The sequence below is a fragment of the Aplidium turbinatum genome, chromosome 1, assembly GCF_918807975.1.
Source record: "Aplidium turbinatum chromosome 1, kaAplTurb1.1, whole genome shotgun sequence".
NCBI classification, from domain to species: Eukaryota; Metazoa; Chordata; class Ascidiacea; order Aplousobranchia; family Polyclinidae; genus Aplidium; species Aplidium turbinatum.
The window spans coordinates 21537781-21559524 of record NC_137472.1 but is presented as its reverse complement, the minus strand read 5'-3'; the positions used below and the strand labels follow the sequence as shown (position 1 = coordinate 21559524).

Here is a 21744-nt window from a genome sequence, read left to right as displayed (position 1 = left end):
ATTTTGTTAAAATTTTGGAAATGCATCAAATTTCGTAAATTCGCCTACTTTCCCCTAAAATGTAAAGTTATGAGTTACCTCCAAACATTCTTCAAATCGAAAAAAAATTGGCAGGAGTAAGTTTTAGGTTAAATGCAACAAGAAAATGCTTGTGGAGCATAACATTTCCGATTTTTCTTTTTTTTGAGCCAGTCTATTGACCAATGACCATTGCAACACCAGCTGCATCATTTACACCTCTGTAGCCTTTCTCTGTTGCCGCTATAATTTCCAATCTTGGGATTGACTTTGGTGAAATGGCAAAATTAAGACCTTTAACACTTTAGTTTGAGCATCAGTAGGTTTTTTGGCCAAGATTTTTCACCTATCGGTTTGTCAAAGATGATGTGTCATTTCTTTCTAAGAGCTAATCAAACATATTTTCTCAGTAAATCTTTGTATGAACGACAAAGTAGAATTGCCCAGATATCTCAGTATTGTTGAAAATACCAAAAGTTGATAATCCCTGCACTGCTTCGACATTTCATTGGCCAACTTTCATTGTAGCCAATAGGTTAGGCGTATAACTTTATGAAACTTTCACATTAGAATAAAAAAAAATCGTTACCTTTTGGTTGGCCCGTATGCGAACGTTCATGTAGTCACGTACAAATTCTTCCATGGTGATGTTCCTAGTCTAGTAAAGCACAAGTTGAATATGAAAACAATCGATGTTTGGATTTTTCAAGATTGACACTATCTCTATCAGTAAGCAACTTTTTGTGTTACATACCAGAGGTATTAGTGAGAGCTGTGATGTCTATGCATGAGGATGCAAGAACAAAAGTGAGAGTTGGATCAAATTATTCAAACGAGTTTTTTGTGAAGGTTGGTGTACACCAAGGATCAGTTTTGTCACCTCTGATATTTGCTATTGTGGTTGACGTTGTAACTCAAGGAGTGAGGGAGGGCTTATTGAGTGAAATTTTGTATGCAGGCGACCTGGTCTTGACAAGTAATAGTATGGAGGGACTGGAGAGAAAGTTTGAGAAATGGAAAGAAGCATTTGAAACCAAGGGTATGAAGGTGAATCTTGAAAAAACAAAAGTGATGGTGAGTGGAGCAGAAGGAACAGTTGTTGAGAGCAAAGTAGATCCCTGTGGAATATGTGGCAAGAGAGTGATGAGAAATTCAATGCAATGCAAGGAATGTGGAAAGTGGGTACATGCAAGATGTGCTAACTGCTAATGTCAAGAGAGCCGCAACAAGATTGGCGAAGTGTTTTGTTTGTGGGAAATGCAGTAAAGGAAGGAATGAAGTGGAAGGCCATGATGATGAGTTCTGCCATGGCATCGAAACAGTGACAGACTTCTGTTATCTGGGTGATCGGATAGATGGAAGTAGTGGATGTGAAGCAGCGGTGACAACAAGGGCAAGATTGGGCTGGGCAAAGTTCAGGGAATGTGGGAAAATGTTGTATGGCAGAAAATTTTCACTAAGGATGAAAGGAAAAGTATATCGGAGCTGTGTGCGGCCTGCAATGCTATATGGTAGCGAGACATGGGTATTGAGAGAGAGTGAACTGGCAATCCTGAGAAGAACGGAAAGGTCAATGGTGAGAGCAATGTGTGGGGTGAAAACAAGAAGGGAAAAAAGGACTGAAGAATTGTTCGATATGCTAGAGATGAGAGAGACCATAGACCAAATGGCAAGGGCAAATGGAGTAAGATGGTATGGACATGTGATAAGAAGGGAGGAAGGAAGTTTTCTTAGAAAGGCACTAGATCTAAAGGTGGATGGGAAGAGGAAACGCAGACGTCCAAGAAGAACGTGGAAACAACAAGTAAAAGATGAATTTAAAAAAGTCGGACTGAAGGAGGAAGATGCAAGGGACAGGGTGAAATGGAGAAAAGGGATAAAAACAATTGCTGCGAGGAAACAATCGGCCACCCCCACTAGTGAGGAACAAACCGACGATGGATTATGATGATGATGATGATATAAACCAGTGGTTTTCAACCTTTTTTTATCTCATTTTTGTTGGACAAAAATCCGTGGCCCATTAACTTTTATGCAAGAAAAAAGCTCACAAATAGGTTTAAAGCAAAAAACAGCAAAACCTGTTTCAAAACAGATTGTTTGTTCAACCGAGCGTTAGTACGATACCAGCTGCTGAACATTATTGACTACACCTTTCAGTAATGACTTGATTGTAATCACTAAGTAGTAGTCTATCACATCATAAAGTGTTGTAAAAACTCAACGTTGATCTAAAACTGTGTGCTCAGGCATAAATAAATCAAAGTTATCCCATGGCAATAGATTAATTTAAATAAATTTGCATATCATTTACATTCCTCCCTTTAAGTTATAAATTACTCTAAGGAGTCGATTGGCTCCGTATAAGAAAACCACAATGTTGTCGTAGCTCATTAATTGCATCACGCCGCAAAACTATTATTTCAATATTAGAATGGAAATTACCGCTCTCTAGCATAAAACAGCAGCTTCACTTATTGTTAGTACAGTAAGAACTACTAAACAAACAGACAAGTGTAAACAATTAACTATACTGACGTGACACAAAAGAAACTAACTTTTCAGTAAATCTAGCAAAATTTTAAACAGGTTTGTGGTCAACCTCAAAATGTTTCTATGGCCTACCAGTGAGCAATGGCCTACGCCCTACAGGTTGAGAACCGCTAGGAAGGGGACTTAGACTCTGTCGTTGAATCAAGTTTTCAAAAGGTATCAAACCACCAATATTGAATTTCAAAGGGGTTCTCACTTCTCAGTCCGGAATAAAACCCCTTAGTCTACCAATCAATTGATAAGAACAATCCACTATTAAAGTGTAACATTATAGCTATAATAAAAGTGAACTATACGAGTATACGTAACTATATAACTAAGACACTTACGAAATCCTCCTCATCTTTCATGCTGCCACATAAAGAGTCAACTGCGTGATCTGGCCTGAAAGCAAAAACTAACTATGAAAAGGAATAAAACACTTTGCATGAAAAGTTCTTTCAAATAATTTTGACATAAAGCTGGTCAGAAAAAGAGGTATAAGTTTTGACATAAAGATGTGACCAAAGCACACAGCCTAAAACCCGTACTTCCTGCATGCAACCTTGCTGAAGATGTTGCTTTGACACCAACATAATACCAAACTAATGACAAAAATCAGCAAGATTATTTCTGAAAGCCAAAAGATTTCTTTCCAGCCTTTAGTTAATGCCAACAGATGATGGTGCTATGCAAGGTGCCAGGAAACATGGCTATATTATATACACCACATCTTCACCATATGGGAGTCGCCAATTAATGAGTTAATGACAGATTTCAAAATCTCATTAACAGCAAACAAACTCAGGGTTTTTGTTAACTGTGAGTGAATATGAGATGACCTAACAGTACACCAAATTTATTTGCATGGAATTGACAAAGTCCATTGCACCGATAGTTATGAAAAACCATAAACAGACATAACTCAGCAACAACACTACATTTAAAATTATAAAATAAAAAAACATTAAGCAAACGTTTTCGGCTAGTCATACAGCATTTTTCAAGCCTATGAGAAAATTACTTTTTAAACAGAAATACTAAAGAATCATACAGTATCACAGCAAAAATGGGTCCACGTCTTTTAGGCGCAGACAGTTAGGCGCCAGTCAAATAGGTGCGCACACTGTGGCGTCTGGATATTTAGGTGCGGAGCAGTGTGGCGCCTGTTCATTTATGTGCTATTCCTAGAAAAGTCTGCAGATTGTATCTCAGCTTTGGCAAAACTTAGTCGGGGTTTTGACGGAAAACTAAGTTGCTCTTCACTTAAGCCTACCACCCGCTTTAATATTGGCTATGGCAGTGGTTCTCAACGGGGGCGGTACCGCCCCCCGGGGGGGCGTTTTGATTGTGCAGGGGGGAGGTATGATTACCTCGGCTTAAAGGGGCGTTTTGATTATTAGGGGGCATTCTGGTTTAACCCATCCACCAACCAGCATAACGATTTCGTCACATCATTTTCTGGATAATCTACTCTACATACTCGCACGATAGCCAAACAATTTCTCTTACACCATCGTCATATTTGATTGACCAAGCGTTTTGTTTACAAACGCTATCTATTTAAAGTTTAAATTCAGTAATTTTTCAGTATATCACAAAGCTGGTAAATTCCATTATGATGTAACTACTACTACCAGTGTACTGTTTTCATGCTCGCAAACATATATATTTGCTTTTCGTAATTAATCGTTTTTTGTGGGGGGCGGTAAAATTTCGCCAGTTTATAAAGGGGGCGTCGGGCCAAAAAAGGTTGAGAAACACTGGGCTACGGTATATTTTTTTACTGATGTTTAGCGTAGTTATTATGCGACTTAATTAAAAGTGAACTCAGTCATGTTCGGAAACTTGAATAATTTATTGATAAAGCTTTCGCCAATGCAAGCGTAGACTAACAACAAATAAATACCGAACATGCGCATTAACAAAACAATATATTTTTCTGTTTAATATAACATTTTGTATGAAAAGCAGTGCCGGATAAAGCAGCTTCACTCACTGAAGCCATGACTCACAACAAATAAATGCACGCACATTAACAAAACAACATATTTTTCTTTTCAATATAACATTTTATGTGAAAAGTATCTACCTGCCAAGCTAATACAATCTGCAGACTTCACTAGGAATCGCACCTAAATGACTGGGCGCCACAATGTTGCGCACCTAAATATCCTAACGCCACAGCGTGTGCGCCTATTTGACCGGCGCCTAACTGTCTGCACCTAAAAGACTAAAAACTCTCGCAAAAATATGGTCAAATCTAAACTTTTGAGAAACTACTTAACTAGCTCACACCAAATGATTACTGAAAAATTACGCAGCACAGCGGGTCAAGTATTTTTGAGGTAAAACTAATTAATTGTTCAGAAAAGGACTCAAGCAGATTACACAAGATGGACAGAAGCACAACACGACGTTGTGTTGTGTCATTAAGTTAATAATAAAAGGGAAGTCTATTAGAGTTGTGTGCGGCCTGTAATATTGTGTGACAGCGAGACATGGGTGCTAAGAGAGAGTGAACTTGCAATTCTGAGAAAAACGGAAAGGGCAATGGTGAGAGCAAAGTGTGAGATAAAAAACAGGGAAAAAAGACAGAAGAACTAATGGATATGCTAGAGATGAGGAAGACTACTGAACAACTTGCAAGGGCAAATGGAGTAAGATGGTATGGACATGTACCAAAAAGAAAAGAAAGGAAGTTTTCTTCGAAAGGCTTTGACTTGGAAGGTAGATGGGAAGAGAAAACGAGGACATCCAAACGGAACATAGAAAGAACAGGTGAAGAATGAAGCACACAAAGAAGAAGATGTGATAAATAGAATGAGATGGAGAATAGGAATACAGTAAAGGCAAGGACAATCAGCCACCCCCACAAGTGACGCAACTGAATTTGGACGATGATGATGATGAAGAACATGTTGAAACGTTACACACATAAAATGTTTGTGCGACCCTTGTTTGACTCTCAGGATGTGTGCTTGAGCAACGCAATTCAAGGACACCTCGTGGATAGAATCATTTGCAGAGAAATAACACTGCAACTTCAACAAGCCGAAGCTCAACCTAAGTGATTGAGCCTGGTTCAATATGGTTTAATCTCTACAAATACGGGAAACTGTCAGTATTAAATGTCTAAAGAGAGCTTTCTCAGTCTGAGTACTCTGAAGATGAAGATTCCCAAAAGTAATCAATCTAGCATAGTGACCCACCGAATGCCTTACCTTTGATTATCTTTGAAAACACTGTCAACGTCAGCAGTTGTTGCTTGAATTAACACCAAAGGTACATCAGTTGTATCATCCACCGAGACCTTGTCATTAGAATAAGTCTCGTGCCTTTTACTCTTGGATGGATCACTGTCAGGACATGACATATCCATGGCACTATTCTTTTCTATTTTACCTGGAATAGACTTTTCTGTGCTACATTCTAAACCAAAATTTATTGCAAGAGTTGTTAGTTTGTCTTCAGTACAAGTATTGCCTTGCATTCCAGTCATTTCTTCACTTCCGACCAACTGTAGTGTTTGACTACATGTGAATTTCTCGTCTTCAGCACATCTTGGAGGTTTAGTTTCAGTGCAAGATATCGGCGTACTTCCTGTGCATGGTGATAACTTTCCTTTAACATAAGGAAACAGCTCCTTTGAAGCACAAGTTGCATGTATATCTTCAGAACCCATTCTCTGCCTGGCATGAGTGGATACCAGTCTTGTGACTTGAGGTGATATCACTTGATGGTCTTCAATATGAGATAATTGATTTGTAAGGATGCATGTCAATTGCACATTTTCACCAAGTGTAAACAGCTCTTTTTGAGTGCAAGTCATTTGCATGTCATCAGCACCTGTTGATTGTCTGCGTTGAAGGGGTGCCATTTTAGAGTCATGGCTATGAGAAAATGCCACTTGTTTGTCTTCATAATGTGCTAACTGATTGCTTTGAGTGCATGTCAACGGCATGTCTTTGTCACATGTAAACAGCTTTTTTTGAGTGCAAGTCATTTGCATGTCATTGGCACCTGTTGATTGTCTGTCTTGGGGGGATGCCAATTTTGAATCTTGAAAAAATGTCACTTGTTTGTCTTCATTATGTGGCATTTGATTGCTTTGAGTGCATGTTGACTGCATGTCTTCATCACGTGTAAACAACTCTTTTTGAGGGCAGGTCATTTGCATGTCATCAGCACCTGCTGATTGTCGGTGTTGAAGGGATGCCAATTTTGAGTCATGGGAAAATGACACTTGTTTGTCTTCATTATGTGGTAGTTGATTGCTTTGAGTGCATGTTAACTGCATGTCTTCATCAGGTGTAAACAGCTCTTTTTGAGTGCAAGACATTTGCATGTCATCAGCACCTGTTGATTGTCGGTGTTGAAGGGATGCCAATTTTGAGTCATGGGAAAATGACACTTGTTTGTATTCATTATGCGGTATTTGATTGCTTTGAGTGCATGTTGACTGCATGTCTTCATCACGTGTAAACAGCTCTTTTTGAGTGCAAGTCATTTGCATGTCATCAGCACCTGCTGATTGTCGGTGTTGAAGGGATGCCAATTTTGAGTCATGGGAAAATGACACTTGTTTGTCTTCATTATGTGGCATTTGATTGCTTTGAGTGCATGTTGACTGCATGTCTTCATCACGTGTAAACAACTCTTTTTGAGTGCAAGTCATTTGCATGTCATCAGCACCTGTTGATTGTCGGTGTTGAAGGGATGCCAATTTTGAGTCATGGAAAAATGACACTTGTTTGTCTTCATTATGTGGTATTTGATTGCTTTGAGTGCATGTTAACTGCATGTCTTCATCACGTGTAAACAGCTCTTTTTGAGTGCAAGTCATTTGCATGTCATCAGCACCTGCTGATTGCCGGTGTTTGGGAGATACCAATTTTGAGTCATAGGAAAATGACACTAGTTTGTCTTCATTATGTGGTATTTGATTGCTTAAGATGCATGTCAATTGCATGTCATCAGAACCCATTGACTGTTTCTTTACAGTGCATGGCAACTGGTTTTCTTTTATACAGATCAAGTCCTTCTTTTGATCATATGTCACTTGCATATCTCCAATGGATGTCAAAGATTCGCTTTGGATGCATGATATCTGGTTTTGATCTTTTGTGATGCATTTATCTTGAATATCGATTTCCTGCATGGTTTTAGGACATCCTGGAGGCTTATTTAATGTGCATGTTAACTCCATATCTTCAGCAAACATCTTTTGTTCATCATTCAATTCTCCGTCTTCCACAGAAAGCCCCTGTTTTGTTTGAAGAGGTAATATCTGTTTGTTTTGAGTGCATGTCAACTCAATTGCTTCAGTGCTTCCCAAGGGATGATTTCCGACAGATGTCAGCTGTTTGCTATCTTGCAAATGGGCAAGAAACGAAGGCATTACAACCGGTTGTTCAAGGATGTTTCTCATAAGTTCGGTTTGGGAAGTGGGCACAGACTCGATCGGTTCTGCGTGTCGCAATGATGGCGAATCAACAGGTGGACAGATATTAAAGGTGTTATCATCTTTGCAGGAAATCTCATTCTCATTAAGCTGAAAAAAAAAAAAACATTCAAAACTGAGGCTTAAATACTCGACAGTAAACATAAGCAAGTCAATTACTTTTTGCCTTAACAAAAGACAGTCAAAATTGACATACTGTCAAGTTAATTTCCAAAGTCTAAATCGTTCAATAAGAGTTGCCTATCACACCTTTATGATGTAATGGTTTTCCATTATTATATGCTTATTTTTTGCTGCGTATGTATTGTTTCTGTTGCTAACTACTTCATGGTTTTTCGTCCACTTGTTTGCAGGTTAAGTTCAGCTCTGACTTATTTTTTTGGTTTTGTCTTATTTTTCTTGGCTCTTGGCTCTGACTTATTTTTCATGTATCTTTAATTTACACAAATGTATTGAACAGTTTTAGCTGTGTCTTAGGTATAGTACAGTTGTTGGTGGTGATTGTAATTAGTCCATTTCCTTTTTTAAAATCAGTGCTCAGGTTTTTGCCTTTTTATCCCGTTTTTCACCTGCTTCCTCAGCAATTTTTGACGATAACTAGGGTCTGGTTTTCTTACAAAGCTGCTAAATTTTCATCGCTGTTTTTCATTTTTTGAAATGTTAAAAATATCAACTACGGATGACAACAAAATTGACATTTACAGTACATGCAAGAGTTTCCAAAAAAGGGAAGTATTTCTCGTAATAGTACAATAAATTTTAAATTGTGCTACAGTATTGAGTTCTTGTCAAGTCAAAAATTGTGAAATTTTTCTTCCCTTGTATTAGCAACATGTTTTCACAAATAAGACGAAGTCTCTCATGCTGACAAGAAATATTGCTAATAAAAGTTTTGCAAAAAGTCAGAGCGTCGACCTATAAAAACTGGAAGACTAGCTCTGCATCCACTTGGGATGCAACGCATTTAAATGCAAACTGCAAATATGTTCAGAGCATTGTTTGCACTGTTCTTACCTGAGCAAACGCACTATATCAAGTAACAGATTTAAAAAAATAAATAAACAGATGTTTTATTTTGGCTGCCAGGCGCAAGAATTTGGCCGCTGAGAAGACGCTCTGGCAGGCCATGCTTGGTCGCCGGAAAAATAAAGGAACTTAGAGGCTTGCATTTGCATGTATGTGCTTAGTCATTTTACTGTAAAATGTAAACTAAAAAAATTGTTTGCGGCTGTCTTGTGAGAATTTTGGTGAAGTAAAAAGTAAAATTTGAACTTGAAATGACATAAGCATTAAGCAAAAAATGATTTTTAAAAGTAATTTTCATAGTGAGAGCAAATGAAAATTAAAAAATACCAAAGATCTAAGAATACCCTGTTGTATCTTAACATTAGGGCTAAAGTTAAATTTGGAAGTTTTTGCCAAATAACCCCAACCCTAACCCCTAGTTGAAACTGACAAACATGTCTGAATACTCCACCATCATTGATGGCAGACTTTAAGAAAAAAATTACATATGTTACATTAACAAATCCAGTATTAGTTTCAAAGATGTACTGATAAATCATTCAATATCGGTGATATATGCTATTTTGGAGTATTTGGGGCTAAATGTATAACCAACACTAAAAATGTTAACAAAACGAATTTGCTGCGGATTTTTTACAGTCTGCAAAGATGTGAAGTAGGCTAGTAACTATTAATGTCTCACTTCCTTCATAAGAGAACAGGGCTGCAATTTTTGGGCGGCATTGCCGCTCGATACGCACCGTCACTATTCGACAAATGCCGTGACTTACGGGAAAAAAGATCTGAGAGATGACGTCAAGTCAGGCCAAGGAACAATCGGGGGGAGGGGGGGAGCATCACGTGATGTTATCAATCATAAAGCGCCAACTTACGTAAATTTTCTTGTGCCAGGTGCTTAAAGGCATGGCTCAAAAGCAACACTTCACAAAAATGCTTTGATGGAAGTTCTAATGCCTGGCATCCAACACTTCGACACACACGTTTCGTGCTATTTGACACAACGGGTTTCTTTTATAGATGAAATAACTTAGGCTACTTTTAGTTGTCAACTTCTATGCCAGTTTGTATTTCGCTGTATCAGCAAATTAACCATGTTGCATTGTTAAAATGACTCTGTTGGATACTTGTTACAAAAGTTTTTCACATCTAGAAAACAGCCATGTTTCCAACCAGATGTTCAGAAATACAGATGAAAAAAGCCGCTATCTTTATGGAATGAAGTTCTCTTCAAGAACATTTTGAAGACTATAAAAATGCTTTGACTGAAGTTCTAACGCCTGGCATCAAACATGTGGTAACTTGCATATTTCGCTCCTAACTGTAACTGTGTTTGCGTGCGGGTAAGTGCATAACCATTTATGTACTAAGCGAGACTAAAGAGATGCCAAAGAAAAAAATCTCGCAGTAGGTTACGCTAGCGATATACAAGTACAGCCTAAAGGCTATTTTCTTTTACGATTGTCAGTTTCGAGTTTACAACAGTTCTCTTCCTGGAGCACAACAGTAATATACAACTTAGTGCTTGATACTCCTCTGCAATCACTCAACCAGCGCACGATTAAAAACTTAATAAGTGACTCTGATGTACATCCACACAACTTGTGCGGTAATTTGCGGCCAAACGCTTATCTGACTCTTGTGACGTCATATTACTATTCGACAAACAAACGCAGAATTTATGGTCGTTCGACAAGAAAGAAAAAATTGCAGCCCTGTATGAGAAGTTGTTTTGGACTACATTTTATCAGGGTCAAATATCTAGTCATTCACACTAAACATCACACTGTTTTAGAAAAATACAAGATGTTTAAATTTTTGATACATCACACAACCACGCAGTGTGAATTGATTGAATTGTGAATTGATCACACGCAGTGGGAATTGATTTCTGCACACTTGCAATGCTTCAACTTAAAAACAAAGTCTTTAAGTTTAACTTCTACAGAGCATAACTGTGATCTATTGAATTACACTTGAATACGTTAATTCAGAAAAGGCGCAACTTCCTTTTTTCCAAGTTTCACTTTTTATGCTTTTGTGATTCTTTTCATTGTTTTCTAATTTCTAAAACAACGGCCAATTGTTTCAAGCCTACACATAAAAATACGTCCCTCAATATTTCCATCGATTTAAGCAACTCCGGCAATGCAGCTTCAACTTTTCCAGCAATAGAGCTTCAACTTTTTCATAGTTTTTTTCACAGAACTTTCTATGAGTGACATTTTCAGGCATAATACTTCTTACCTCTGTAGTTGTGTGTCTAAGCATATAATCATTATCGACTTTCCAAAAGGAAAAGACCAAAATAACTAAAACACACTTTTCTTAAAAACACCTTTGTTTTTGTAGGAATTGGATCCCCCCCTATATAACCTGGGTCTGCTACTATTCGGTGAGTCCGATTCGGTGAGTTCCTAACCTCTAACCCTAACTCCTAACCCCTAACCCTAAAACGGCAATGATAATTAGGCTACGGTACCTGATAATTTAAAAAAAAAGTTGAAAAAATCCCCCGTTAAGGGATCGGACTCACCGAAACGGGCCATTCCGATATAACCTATATATAATTAACCTTAAGAACCCTCTTATAAAAAAATCAATTGACTTGACTTGAAAAAATTAGTGCCTTACTATCTAGGAACCTCACCGCACGTCACTGGATCTACGTATGGTGAAGATGGTAATGAGGTGTCATCAGAGTTCCTACATAATTTGAAGAGGTGGACTTAGTGTGCCAACTATGTCAACTGTCTTTTTTGTACACAATGCCTGTAATCTGCATGACAAGACTGAAATGCGTTGCCGGTTTCATTTTGGTGTGCTGTTATCGTTTGTAGATGCACCTTTAGCTAGTAATAATACTACTTGTACTATTTTAGCCAACATTCTATTGAAAGCTTATGTCCACAATGCAAGTGACAAAGAAAAGTCTTTGGGATGCCTCAGGAGGCAAGAAAAGTTTTCCAACTAGTGATAGACATTGTCCATTATGGTGTCATGTTGTTATGTATTGTCACTTTTTGTATTATATTGCAATCATAGACTCCTTTAGATAATAGTCATAATGTTGAGAAATGCATATGATGTTTATGTTTCGTCATGACTTCTTTAAAAATGTATTGCTTTACGAGTTAGATGCAAAAATGACCAAAATTCAGTAATTTGACCTTAAAACATAGGCGCCGAGTTTTCAAAATAACTGGGCGGGCGGCGAATATTTTTTTTCCACGAGCTTTCTGTCTCATTGATTCTAGTCACTCTAAAAGTGAGATTTTCCGAAAGTGTTTTGAGAGATTGGTTGATTCAGATTGCGAAATAACTATTTGCCAATGAAATTCTGCAATGATAATAAAATATAAGCTTTCCCTAACCCTACTTTTTTTGAAAAGCTTTTGTGCACCGCAAAAATTAAATTAAAGAAAAAAAAAGTTTGACTTCGACGGGCGTCGAACCCTCGTTTTCACAAACACTAGGCAGAGGTTGAAACCACTGAACCAACCGTGCCAACAAGAAAATGTTGCATTCACAAGGTTTTAATACAAACTTTTACCAAAATATGTAAATGAGACAGAAATCTCGTGGGAAAAAAAATTCGCGGGCGGGCGAACACATACTGTCACGTCATAAAGGTTATTTTGTGCGTTTTTCAAAAGGGCGATTTTGCTAGGTTGTTGGGCTAGCCTAGTTTTACATTTAAGTTTATGTCTCCTCTAACACGATTTGGAAACAAGTAATAAATATAATCGGTACGCAACAACGTCTGGTCCTGGTAATTCAGTTCCACATATTTTTTGTGATTGGTATATGACGTAACGGACGCAACTGTGATGATTGAGACGACAAAACTTCCGACCAACTGTAGTGTTTGACTACATGTGAATTTCTCGTCTTCAGCACATCTTGCAGGTTTAGTTTCAGTGCAAGATATCGGCGTACTTCCTGTGCATGGTGATAACTTTCCTTTAACATAAGGAAACAGCTCCTTTGAAGCACATGTTGCATGTATACCTTCAGAACCCATTCTCTGCCTGGCATGAGTGGATACCAGTCTTGTGACTTGAGGTGATATCACTTGATGGTCTTCAATATGAGATAATTGATTTGTCAGGATGCATGCATTTTGGCAGCACGACAGCATTTTGGCAGCAGAGTTAATTGATAACATCGTTTGAGAGAAAATTACTTCACTGGGCTACGAGTGGCAGAGTGGAGACAAACGGCGTGGCTGGATACTTTTGCTCGTTTAACGGCGAATCAACGTTGTTTAACGTTGCATGAATGTAACAATGGCAATAATTGACGAAAACTAATCGCTTAATTAGTAGGTCTAGTAGGGCCTATCATATGGCGACAAAACCTTGCGAATAAGGTAAAAAGGCTAGTATGAGAAGGTGGCAGATGTTACAGAAATTTTGGGACTTAAAATTGCATTATTATTTTTTTTTAATTCTTGAAATGTCCGGTGGGCGCGGCCCGCCCGCCTGGGACTTGGCGCCGGTGCCTTAAAATATAATATTTTGACCTTGAAAATGACCTCAGATGGTATTGAAAGTAACACCATTGAACTCGCCATCCTCAAAAACCCTAATGTGGATTCTAAGATTGTGTTTCTAGCTTTTCTAGAAGTCATTTCAGCCCAGAACTCAAGTTAATCCTTCAGACTCAAGTTGCAAATTCTGAGATTGTAACATTCCAGTCCTTATCTAAAGGCAGGCCTCAAAATTCAAGGCGGACACCGCGGACATGTCCGCCGTCACAGCATGTGATGTCCGTGGGAAGTACCATCTAGATCGGTCATATTTGTCCGCCGAGCAATAACACAGGAGCGATACAAATTGTCATTGCATAGCACAATTAACAATTGTTGCAAGAATATAATTTCCCGCGTATTTTAGCGCGCATCTAGAAAATGTGAATACTGTATCCCTTAGCTTCCATTCAAGAAGGAAAACTTTCGGTTTTGATGTTGCTTCAACTATTGATGACATTTTTCTTCTTTCTGACGTTGAATCAGCGTAACAAAGGTGAATTCTTCGCTAAGAATCGATGGGAGTACCCGTACTTCCAAACTAATCACGCGCAACTTAGTTCAAGTCTTACGTCACAATGTCTGGCTTTGAAGTAATATTGGTAAGGCAAAAGTTGGTTACAAAATTAGATTATACGAGTAGGCTATTACAGCAAGATGGAGGAAAATTTGTTAAGTTTTGGTATTACATTAAGAAAAGGCCCTGGAAAAATTCACTTTCGCTCATTTGACAAGCAAAAATAAACCTAACGAAAAAAGCCTAATGAAACTTTGCACAGCAGAAAATAGTAGTGTTAGGGCAGAAATTTTCCGACTTGTGCCCAGAGCATTGTGACGCAAGAAGCCACACAACCTCGTTCTGTGGAAGTTAATCGGTTATGCGACGTATTAAGCAGCTACACGGCGCTTTGACCCTTCATTCCTTCAAGCGCACGTCGTTGGTCTGATGAAAGCCTTTCAGAGTGACTTCGCTGAAATTTAGAGCCTTGTAAACTGTATAGCTATACTTTTCAAATGACGAAGAAATATCAAGATAAGTGTTAAATAAGCATGACGATCGACGCTAAAACTGGTGTGTCCGCCGTGCGACTTAATTTGTCCGCCGAGATAGCTGCTTAGACCGGACACGTTTGTCCGTCGTCAACAAAAACGAATTTCGAGGCCTGAAAGGAGTTTATGATTACAACTATGGAAGGGCCATAATATTGCAAAAGTATTCAAATCAGCACATCTTAAATAGATCTTTTGTTTGTGTTGCACTAACATAAACTAAAATAAACACAAGTTTATAAAAATCAACCAATTTAGCTTTACTTACACTTTGAACAATAGGAGCAGATAATAGAGCATTTAACCCATCAGCCCCAACTTCAATGGAATTTTTTCGAGAAAAAGCCAACTTTGGAATGTCAAGATTCGTAGTGTCTGCAAATCCAAAAAAATACTGAGATTGTCAGAAAACAGAATTATCGATCTAGCATCATAAATGGTGTTAGAACATAATCAGATTTTACGAATGTATAATGTATAACAGATTCTTTTTATAAAGCAATGTAACTTTTATACTGCAGGTCACAGGAATTTTTACAATTTCTAATTCAATTGGCATTTTATCTAATTCTTTATTTTACCAAGTTTTAGGATTACTGTTTGCTGTTTTCTGAAATAGACTAATGGATGTCCAAGGCTCGAGTGAAACAAGGCAGCGAGCAAGCTGAGATTAACATGATAATGTTTGGTATGATAACATCAATTCGATGTAAAAAATGCACACGTCAATCATTCGAACCTACAAGTCATTCTCATAAAAACAGGCACTTCAGATAACTTAGGATTTTAAAAATGTTATTTTCTCATTAAATAAATGATTACATCCTGTGCTTTGTTGTTTCAAATAAAAAAGTTAATTGCATTCACCATATTTATTTGGAAACCAGTCGCACTAGTGTAAAAGCCGCACACCTAATTCAGGCTTGATACATTGATAACATAATCAAAACAAAGAAAAATATGGTTTGTCCTGGCGCCGTGGCAGACAAGAATTCTCTCACAAACATGACTAGTGGTTACCAATTACATATTGAGAGCGTTCCGAAAAATTGACTTTGGAAAACTTTTGAAAGTAAAATTTACTTTACACTACAAAAAGCTGGATGCGGACAAACTTCGTATCGCATACAAACGTTCTTAATAGACATGCACTGATACCGATATCACTTTTTTAGGCCGATACCGATATTTTGGTCGATACTTTAGTGCAGGGGTGGGGAACCTTTTTAGTATTGCGGGCCACATAAAATGAGAAATAACACAGGCGGGCCACTAAAAATTTCGAAATTTTAGCTAGTAGCTTGACAGCGGTGACAGTGCATTCTTTCAGGAATTCTCCATCTGCATGTGGTTTCAGCTTCTTTGCTATCAGTTCAGTATGGTAACTTCATAACTCGTTCTGACAATATCTTCATCCTGTTTGCAGTAGCCTACCTTGACAAAGTGCTTTGCTGCGCTTGTAACTCTCTTCTAAGGACATTAATCTTATTCTGCCTCGCCTGCCCTGTTAGCTGTTTCAAATAGCAGGAGTCATAATGACGCTCTAAATGTGATTTTTTCTTTGCTGCTACAGATTTACCACAAACAATGCACACAGGTTTGCCACTTAGGCTACTTCAACAAAGTACAAGTTTGTCCAATCTTTCTGGAACATTCTGCCTTCATCACTAATTTTTCTTTTCTTTGCAGAAGCCATTATACAACGTAAAATTTTGCTAATTTGAGAAGTAGGCTACTCTGCAAAACACTTTTCACGAATGGCATAACTGACCGATTAACAATAACTGGTCACATTGTTGTTACAAATTGCCTTCTATGATGGATTAACTAGTCATAGAAGGCCATTCGCAATATACCGAGAATGCAGAGCCTAGCCTACTCTTTTTTGAGCTGTTGTTTCAATATATTTTGGGTAAAGAAATATTGACGCGGGCCACATGGAACAGTCACGCGGGCCGCATTTGGCCCGCGGGCCGCAGGTTCCCCACCCCTGCTTTAGTGTTACAAAACTAAGCAATTTTGGTATTTGCAAGGAATTATATCAAATGCTCAGTTTTACCTGTATTTGCATAAAACTATTAAAAAAAGCTTTGAATTGGCATAATTTATTAAAGATTCAAGAATCCAATCTTAACCGCATTGTTGTGTCATAATAGTAGGTTTTAGTAATGAAAGGCCACCGCGATTGAGGACTGGGGTATAAGGGAAGAAATATTACATCATAATTGGGGTTTCTAAAAAATTAATAAAGGGTTTGCGCAAACAAATGTAAACCAAGTCATTTGTGTAGTCGTACTAAAACTATTTGACAAGTAATGTGCAACCTAAGGGCGGTAGGCACTTTAACATACTGATATCCCATTGAACCACGAACCAATCAGAAGCTACGCTGTTCGTGACGTCATCAAGGTTGTGTTTCTCAGAACAAAGAAAAAATGCAACTTTCCACCACTGCTATTGCTCTTGTTTGTTGTGTAATTACCAAAAAAAGTTTAAAGTAATAATCAACTCTCTGGCTGAATGCTGAAATGGTCACAATTGGATGGACAACCTAACATCTGATGGTTTGTGGTTCGAGTTCGTTCAATTGAATATCAGTATGTTGAAGTTCCTACCCCTAAGGGCGCTTGTTGTTTGGTTGAGAAGCTTTTGCCAGGCCAAGACTACCCAGGTAGCAAAAATGTATAATTTTGCATCGTTTTTATGTTGCTAAACGTTTAAAAAACCCATGTAACTTGGTTATTTTTAGTAAGCTGGTTCTGTCAGTTTGTGATTTAATTCCACCTTTCTTTGTAATAAACTCACCAAGCTTAAACAATGTCAGAGTAAGTAGGTTGCACAACGAACTCCCACAACAAACTCCCAGTTGCCACAGTTATCACTACTTGCTGCTGACAAGTCAAAAAGCATCTATGTCTTTTGATGTTTCCGATTTGCATCACATTTGTGTGTTTTTTTTATGGTGATACATGCTCTTCGCTATTTCTGTTACGTTACTTGGTGTGGTGTAGCACGTGTCATCACGCACCACCATCTCTCTTGACGACAGTGCAGAGTGAGTTTTGCGATTTTGAATGTTAGGCTACAAAACAAAAATCGCCCGAGGCTAAATTTTCCTGTCAAGTTAAATATTTCTGCTTCTGGAGTGGCCCACGATCGAATTTGTTAATTTATTATTCGATAAAATATTTAGATAATGTCACGTCACTATGCCGATTTGAGATATAGTTTCATTCATGATGTTGTATGGATGAAAAACTTTTACAAGTTTTATACTCTGCTGAGAGTAAAAAAGAAACACAAATGATAAATATAGGAGAAATTGAGTCTCCTTCACAACTTAAGAATCGAACAACGCATAACTGCTGAAACAAAACATTTTGTTTAAGTGAAAGAATCACTGTAACCAACCAATGTTAAAAGGTGCGCACAAGAAGTCACGGGAGTGTGACGTATCAAAAATTTGAACAGGGGTCTACCTAGCCAAATTTTACCGATACCGATACTAAAAAAATGGCCGATATCACCGATACCGATATATCGGTACATCTCTAGTTTTTAAGTTTATTTCTGTTTCCAGCAATTTTCCAAAACAATTGAATTACAAATATTGTTGTTATTCATTGAATTAAAGTGCTTTTCCGATATTGCAAAGCCAGACAGTTGATTTTGAAATTTTGAGAAAACTAACTAAATTTTTATGACATCTTTAACACTATCAACCAATGAATCAGCCATGAATCAATTCTCATCTCGAGGGTGTGGGCTGTCGCCTGTCCAGAGCAACGTCTTCCTGTCCACGCCTTGCAACTCAGTGGTTGGTCAAGTCTATGTTTAGGGATACAAGATCACATTCATGAGTTTGTTCCAAGAAAGCTTTGGTCTGCCCTGACCCCACTGTACTACAATGTTCATTGTTCAATGTTCATGTACTTGCCCTTGTACTTTTTGAGCATAGGTTTGAGAGTTGCAAACTGGACATTATCTTCAAACTTAATCAAACAAGTCCATGTTATCATGGCTTTGTTGTGTCGCTGTATGCGCTTGAATGCGCTTGTTAGGGTTAGCCATGTTTTAGAACTATAAAACATGATACTCCTTACACAGTTGGAGTAAGCGTGATTAAATATTGCACGAGATGTTGCTTTTTCTGAGGATAGGAAGAAGTTGTCTAAATTTTTCCAGGTTTAGTTGCACCATGCCATGGCTGAAAGCTCACATCTCTACAGAAGATAATAGTATCTCGAAGGTAACAGAAGTGAGCTACTATGTCACCCTCAACCTTAACCTCGCCTGTCCATTTATTGGTCTTGCTGTGTCCTTACAGTAATTGTATGAGTACTGTGCGTCCGGCCCAAGTGACCTTTAATTCCATTACAGTTTTTGCTAGGGATGTTAAAAAACGTATTTTTTTATTCAATGCTTATTTTATACTACTGTACTTCCTATTGTTTTATACATCTTTTATTAAATTATTAGCAGCTGAATAAATTATAACCAACTAGTTTACTTTAGTTTTGACTTGGTTGTACATTTGTATAAGTCAGATGTGTGGCCACATGCTCATAAAATATTACCAATGAACTACCCAACTTCAAGTGCTACCAATGATGGAGATGAGAACTGTTCGGATGATAAATCCTAAAAAATGCTGTCCCAGTGGTGACCATGTTAACAGATAAACTGCTTTATTGTTTATCTCAAATTTCTTTTACTGGTTAGTTTATTTCTTTTGTTGCATATAATATGATGAGTAAATGTTCCTTAAAATTTAATTGGTGAATCTGCAGTGTACTAAATGATAAAACGTTGTTTTTTGTTATAGTTTATTTAAAACGACTCACACCCCTAGTTCTTTCGAACAAAGTAGAAGCAACTGGTGTAGTAAATAGAACTTCTTCCTGTTCCACTTAGGCATATGGTACCTACCTAACAAGAATGCTTTCCTCATCACTTTGAGAAGTTACGGTTTGCACCAACAATCATTACCTTGGTCTTGGGTATGCTACTATTTGGCGAATCTGATTCGGCAAGTTCCCTATTCGACGACAGCCTTTTTCTGCGAGTCTGCTACTATTCGGTGAGTCCGATTCGGTGAGTTCCTAACCTCTAACCCCTAACCCTAAAACGGCAATGATAATTAGGCTGCTGTACCCAATATTTTAAAAACAAAAATTGAAAAAATCACCGAATAGGGATCAGACTCACTGAATCGGACTCACCGAATCGGACTCACCGAATCGGACTCACCGAAACGGGCCATACCGTTTTCTGCAAGTTCCCTATTCGGCAATTTTTTGAAAATCCAAGGACGCCTTCTGTAAATCCAACGATTGAATATTATTAAATATTCAGACATTGAATCAATGTAAATACGAACAGTTAGGCTAATGGTAATTGGGTTCTTTGAACAAATCGAATAGCGTTGTAAATTATGTTTCTCAGGTACAACCTATACCTGGTCCGCAAAAATTCCCTTTTGTACACGATTTCAATGTCTGACGACGTTAAAACGTTGTAATTACCTTTACATTACATTCAAAAGTTTTGTTGACATCAAAAATTCTTTGACTGTTTTGAGTTACAGCATCGTTTTGTGAAAAAGGTTGTTTTTATGTAAAATATATTTGAAATATCATATAAAATCAACAAATAGCTTATTTAATGAATGAATGACATGACGAATGACATAAACATGACGCAAAGAAGGTGGATGACGTAGGATACATGTCAATTTTATGTGAGTAAACATTTTAATTTAATACAGGACTGCGATTTTTGCCTTTTTCGGCGACGACGTCGCTCGACACGCGCCGTCACTATTCGACAAATGCCGTGCCTTACGGAAAAAAAAAACTGAGAGAGGACTAAACGTCGACAGGTCGAGGAACAATCGGGGGGGCATCACATGATGCAATCATAAGAGTGCCGACTTACGTAAATTTTCTTGCGCCAGGTACTTCAAGGCAAAGCCTAAAAGCGACGCTTTACGTGAGAAACTCCCAAGGCGTCCGTCCGCGCCGCCATTTTGAACACTGTGGGAGAATGCTTTATGATCAAATTTCTTACGCCTGGCATCAAACATTTCGCCACACACGTTTCGTGCTATTCGACACAACGGGTTTCTTTTATAGATGAAATAACCGAAGTAGGCTACTTTTAGTTGTGAACTTCTATGCCAGTTTGTATTTCGACGTATAAGCCAATTAACAATATTGCTCTGTTAAAATGAATCTGTTGGATACTTGTTACGAAAGTTTTTTACATCTAGAAAACAGCCTAATTTTCAACCAGATGTTCAGAAATACAGATGAAAAAGCCTCTATTTTTATGGAAAGGAGTTCTCTTCCAGAACAACATTTTGAACACTACGGGAAAATGCTTTAATCGAATTTCTAACGCCTGGCATCAAATATTTCGCCACACACGTTTCATGTTTTTCAACTCAACGTGTTTCTTTTATAGATAAAATAACCGAAGTAGGCTACTTTTAGTTGTGAACGTCTATGCCAGTTTGCATTTTGCCATATGAGCCAATTAACAAAATTGACTCTGTGAGATATATACAGATGAAATTGGTTAATCGCATCACCTATTTGCCAGACGTTTTGATACGATTATGCGATTGATTCGTTTAACCAATTTGCTAAAACAAAGGTTTGTGGTGAATGGCGTAATTGTTGAGAAGACGTCTATGCTGACTAGGCTGCAACGCACATTACAAACTGATACTTCCTACAACTGTTTACAATTCTGGTTAAACTTTAAAGAGTTTACTAGTTTTCTGTTACATAACACTATGCGATATGTTCCAGCCAGCAAAACTGGTTCTTTTTACATTGATTTATTGTCTGCAGACGTTGAATCAATGTAAAAAAGACCCGCTTTGCTGACTGGGAAGAGCTTGTACGATCAAAGCATTTTTCTGCAAACTGCTGCAATCGGACTTGTTTTCATCTCACCGATCTCTGTGACGTCACAACGCGAACTTTAGCCGTTGAAGTTTTTGATTTAAGCGTGCTATTTTTAGCCTACCAGCTGTGCAGTTTTGAGTGTGGAACGTGGCCTGCAAAAATAAGGGTATGGTAGAAAAACACAGCTCACACTTATTGTTTGTTTTGGAATC

At 37.9% G+C, this 21744-nt stretch overlaps 1 protein-coding gene across 1 annotated transcript in view; it reads right to left on the bottom strand.

Moving 5' to 3' along the window:
* The window catches only part of LOC145779279 (uncharacterized), a 92305-nt gene that overhangs the window by 29711 nt on the left and 40850 nt on the right, over positions 1-21744 (bottom strand). Inside the window, exons 5-8 of the mRNA XM_082590824.1 lie at positions 14887-14993; positions 5775-8104; positions 2901-2955; positions 608-676 (exon numbers count right to left, since the gene is read on the bottom strand). Coding sequence (XP_082446950.1) covers positions 608-676; positions 2901-2955; positions 5775-8104; positions 14887-14993 — 2561 coding nt within the window. The remainder of the gene's footprint in view (positions 1-607; positions 677-2900; positions 2956-5774; positions 8105-14886; positions 14994-21744) is intronic.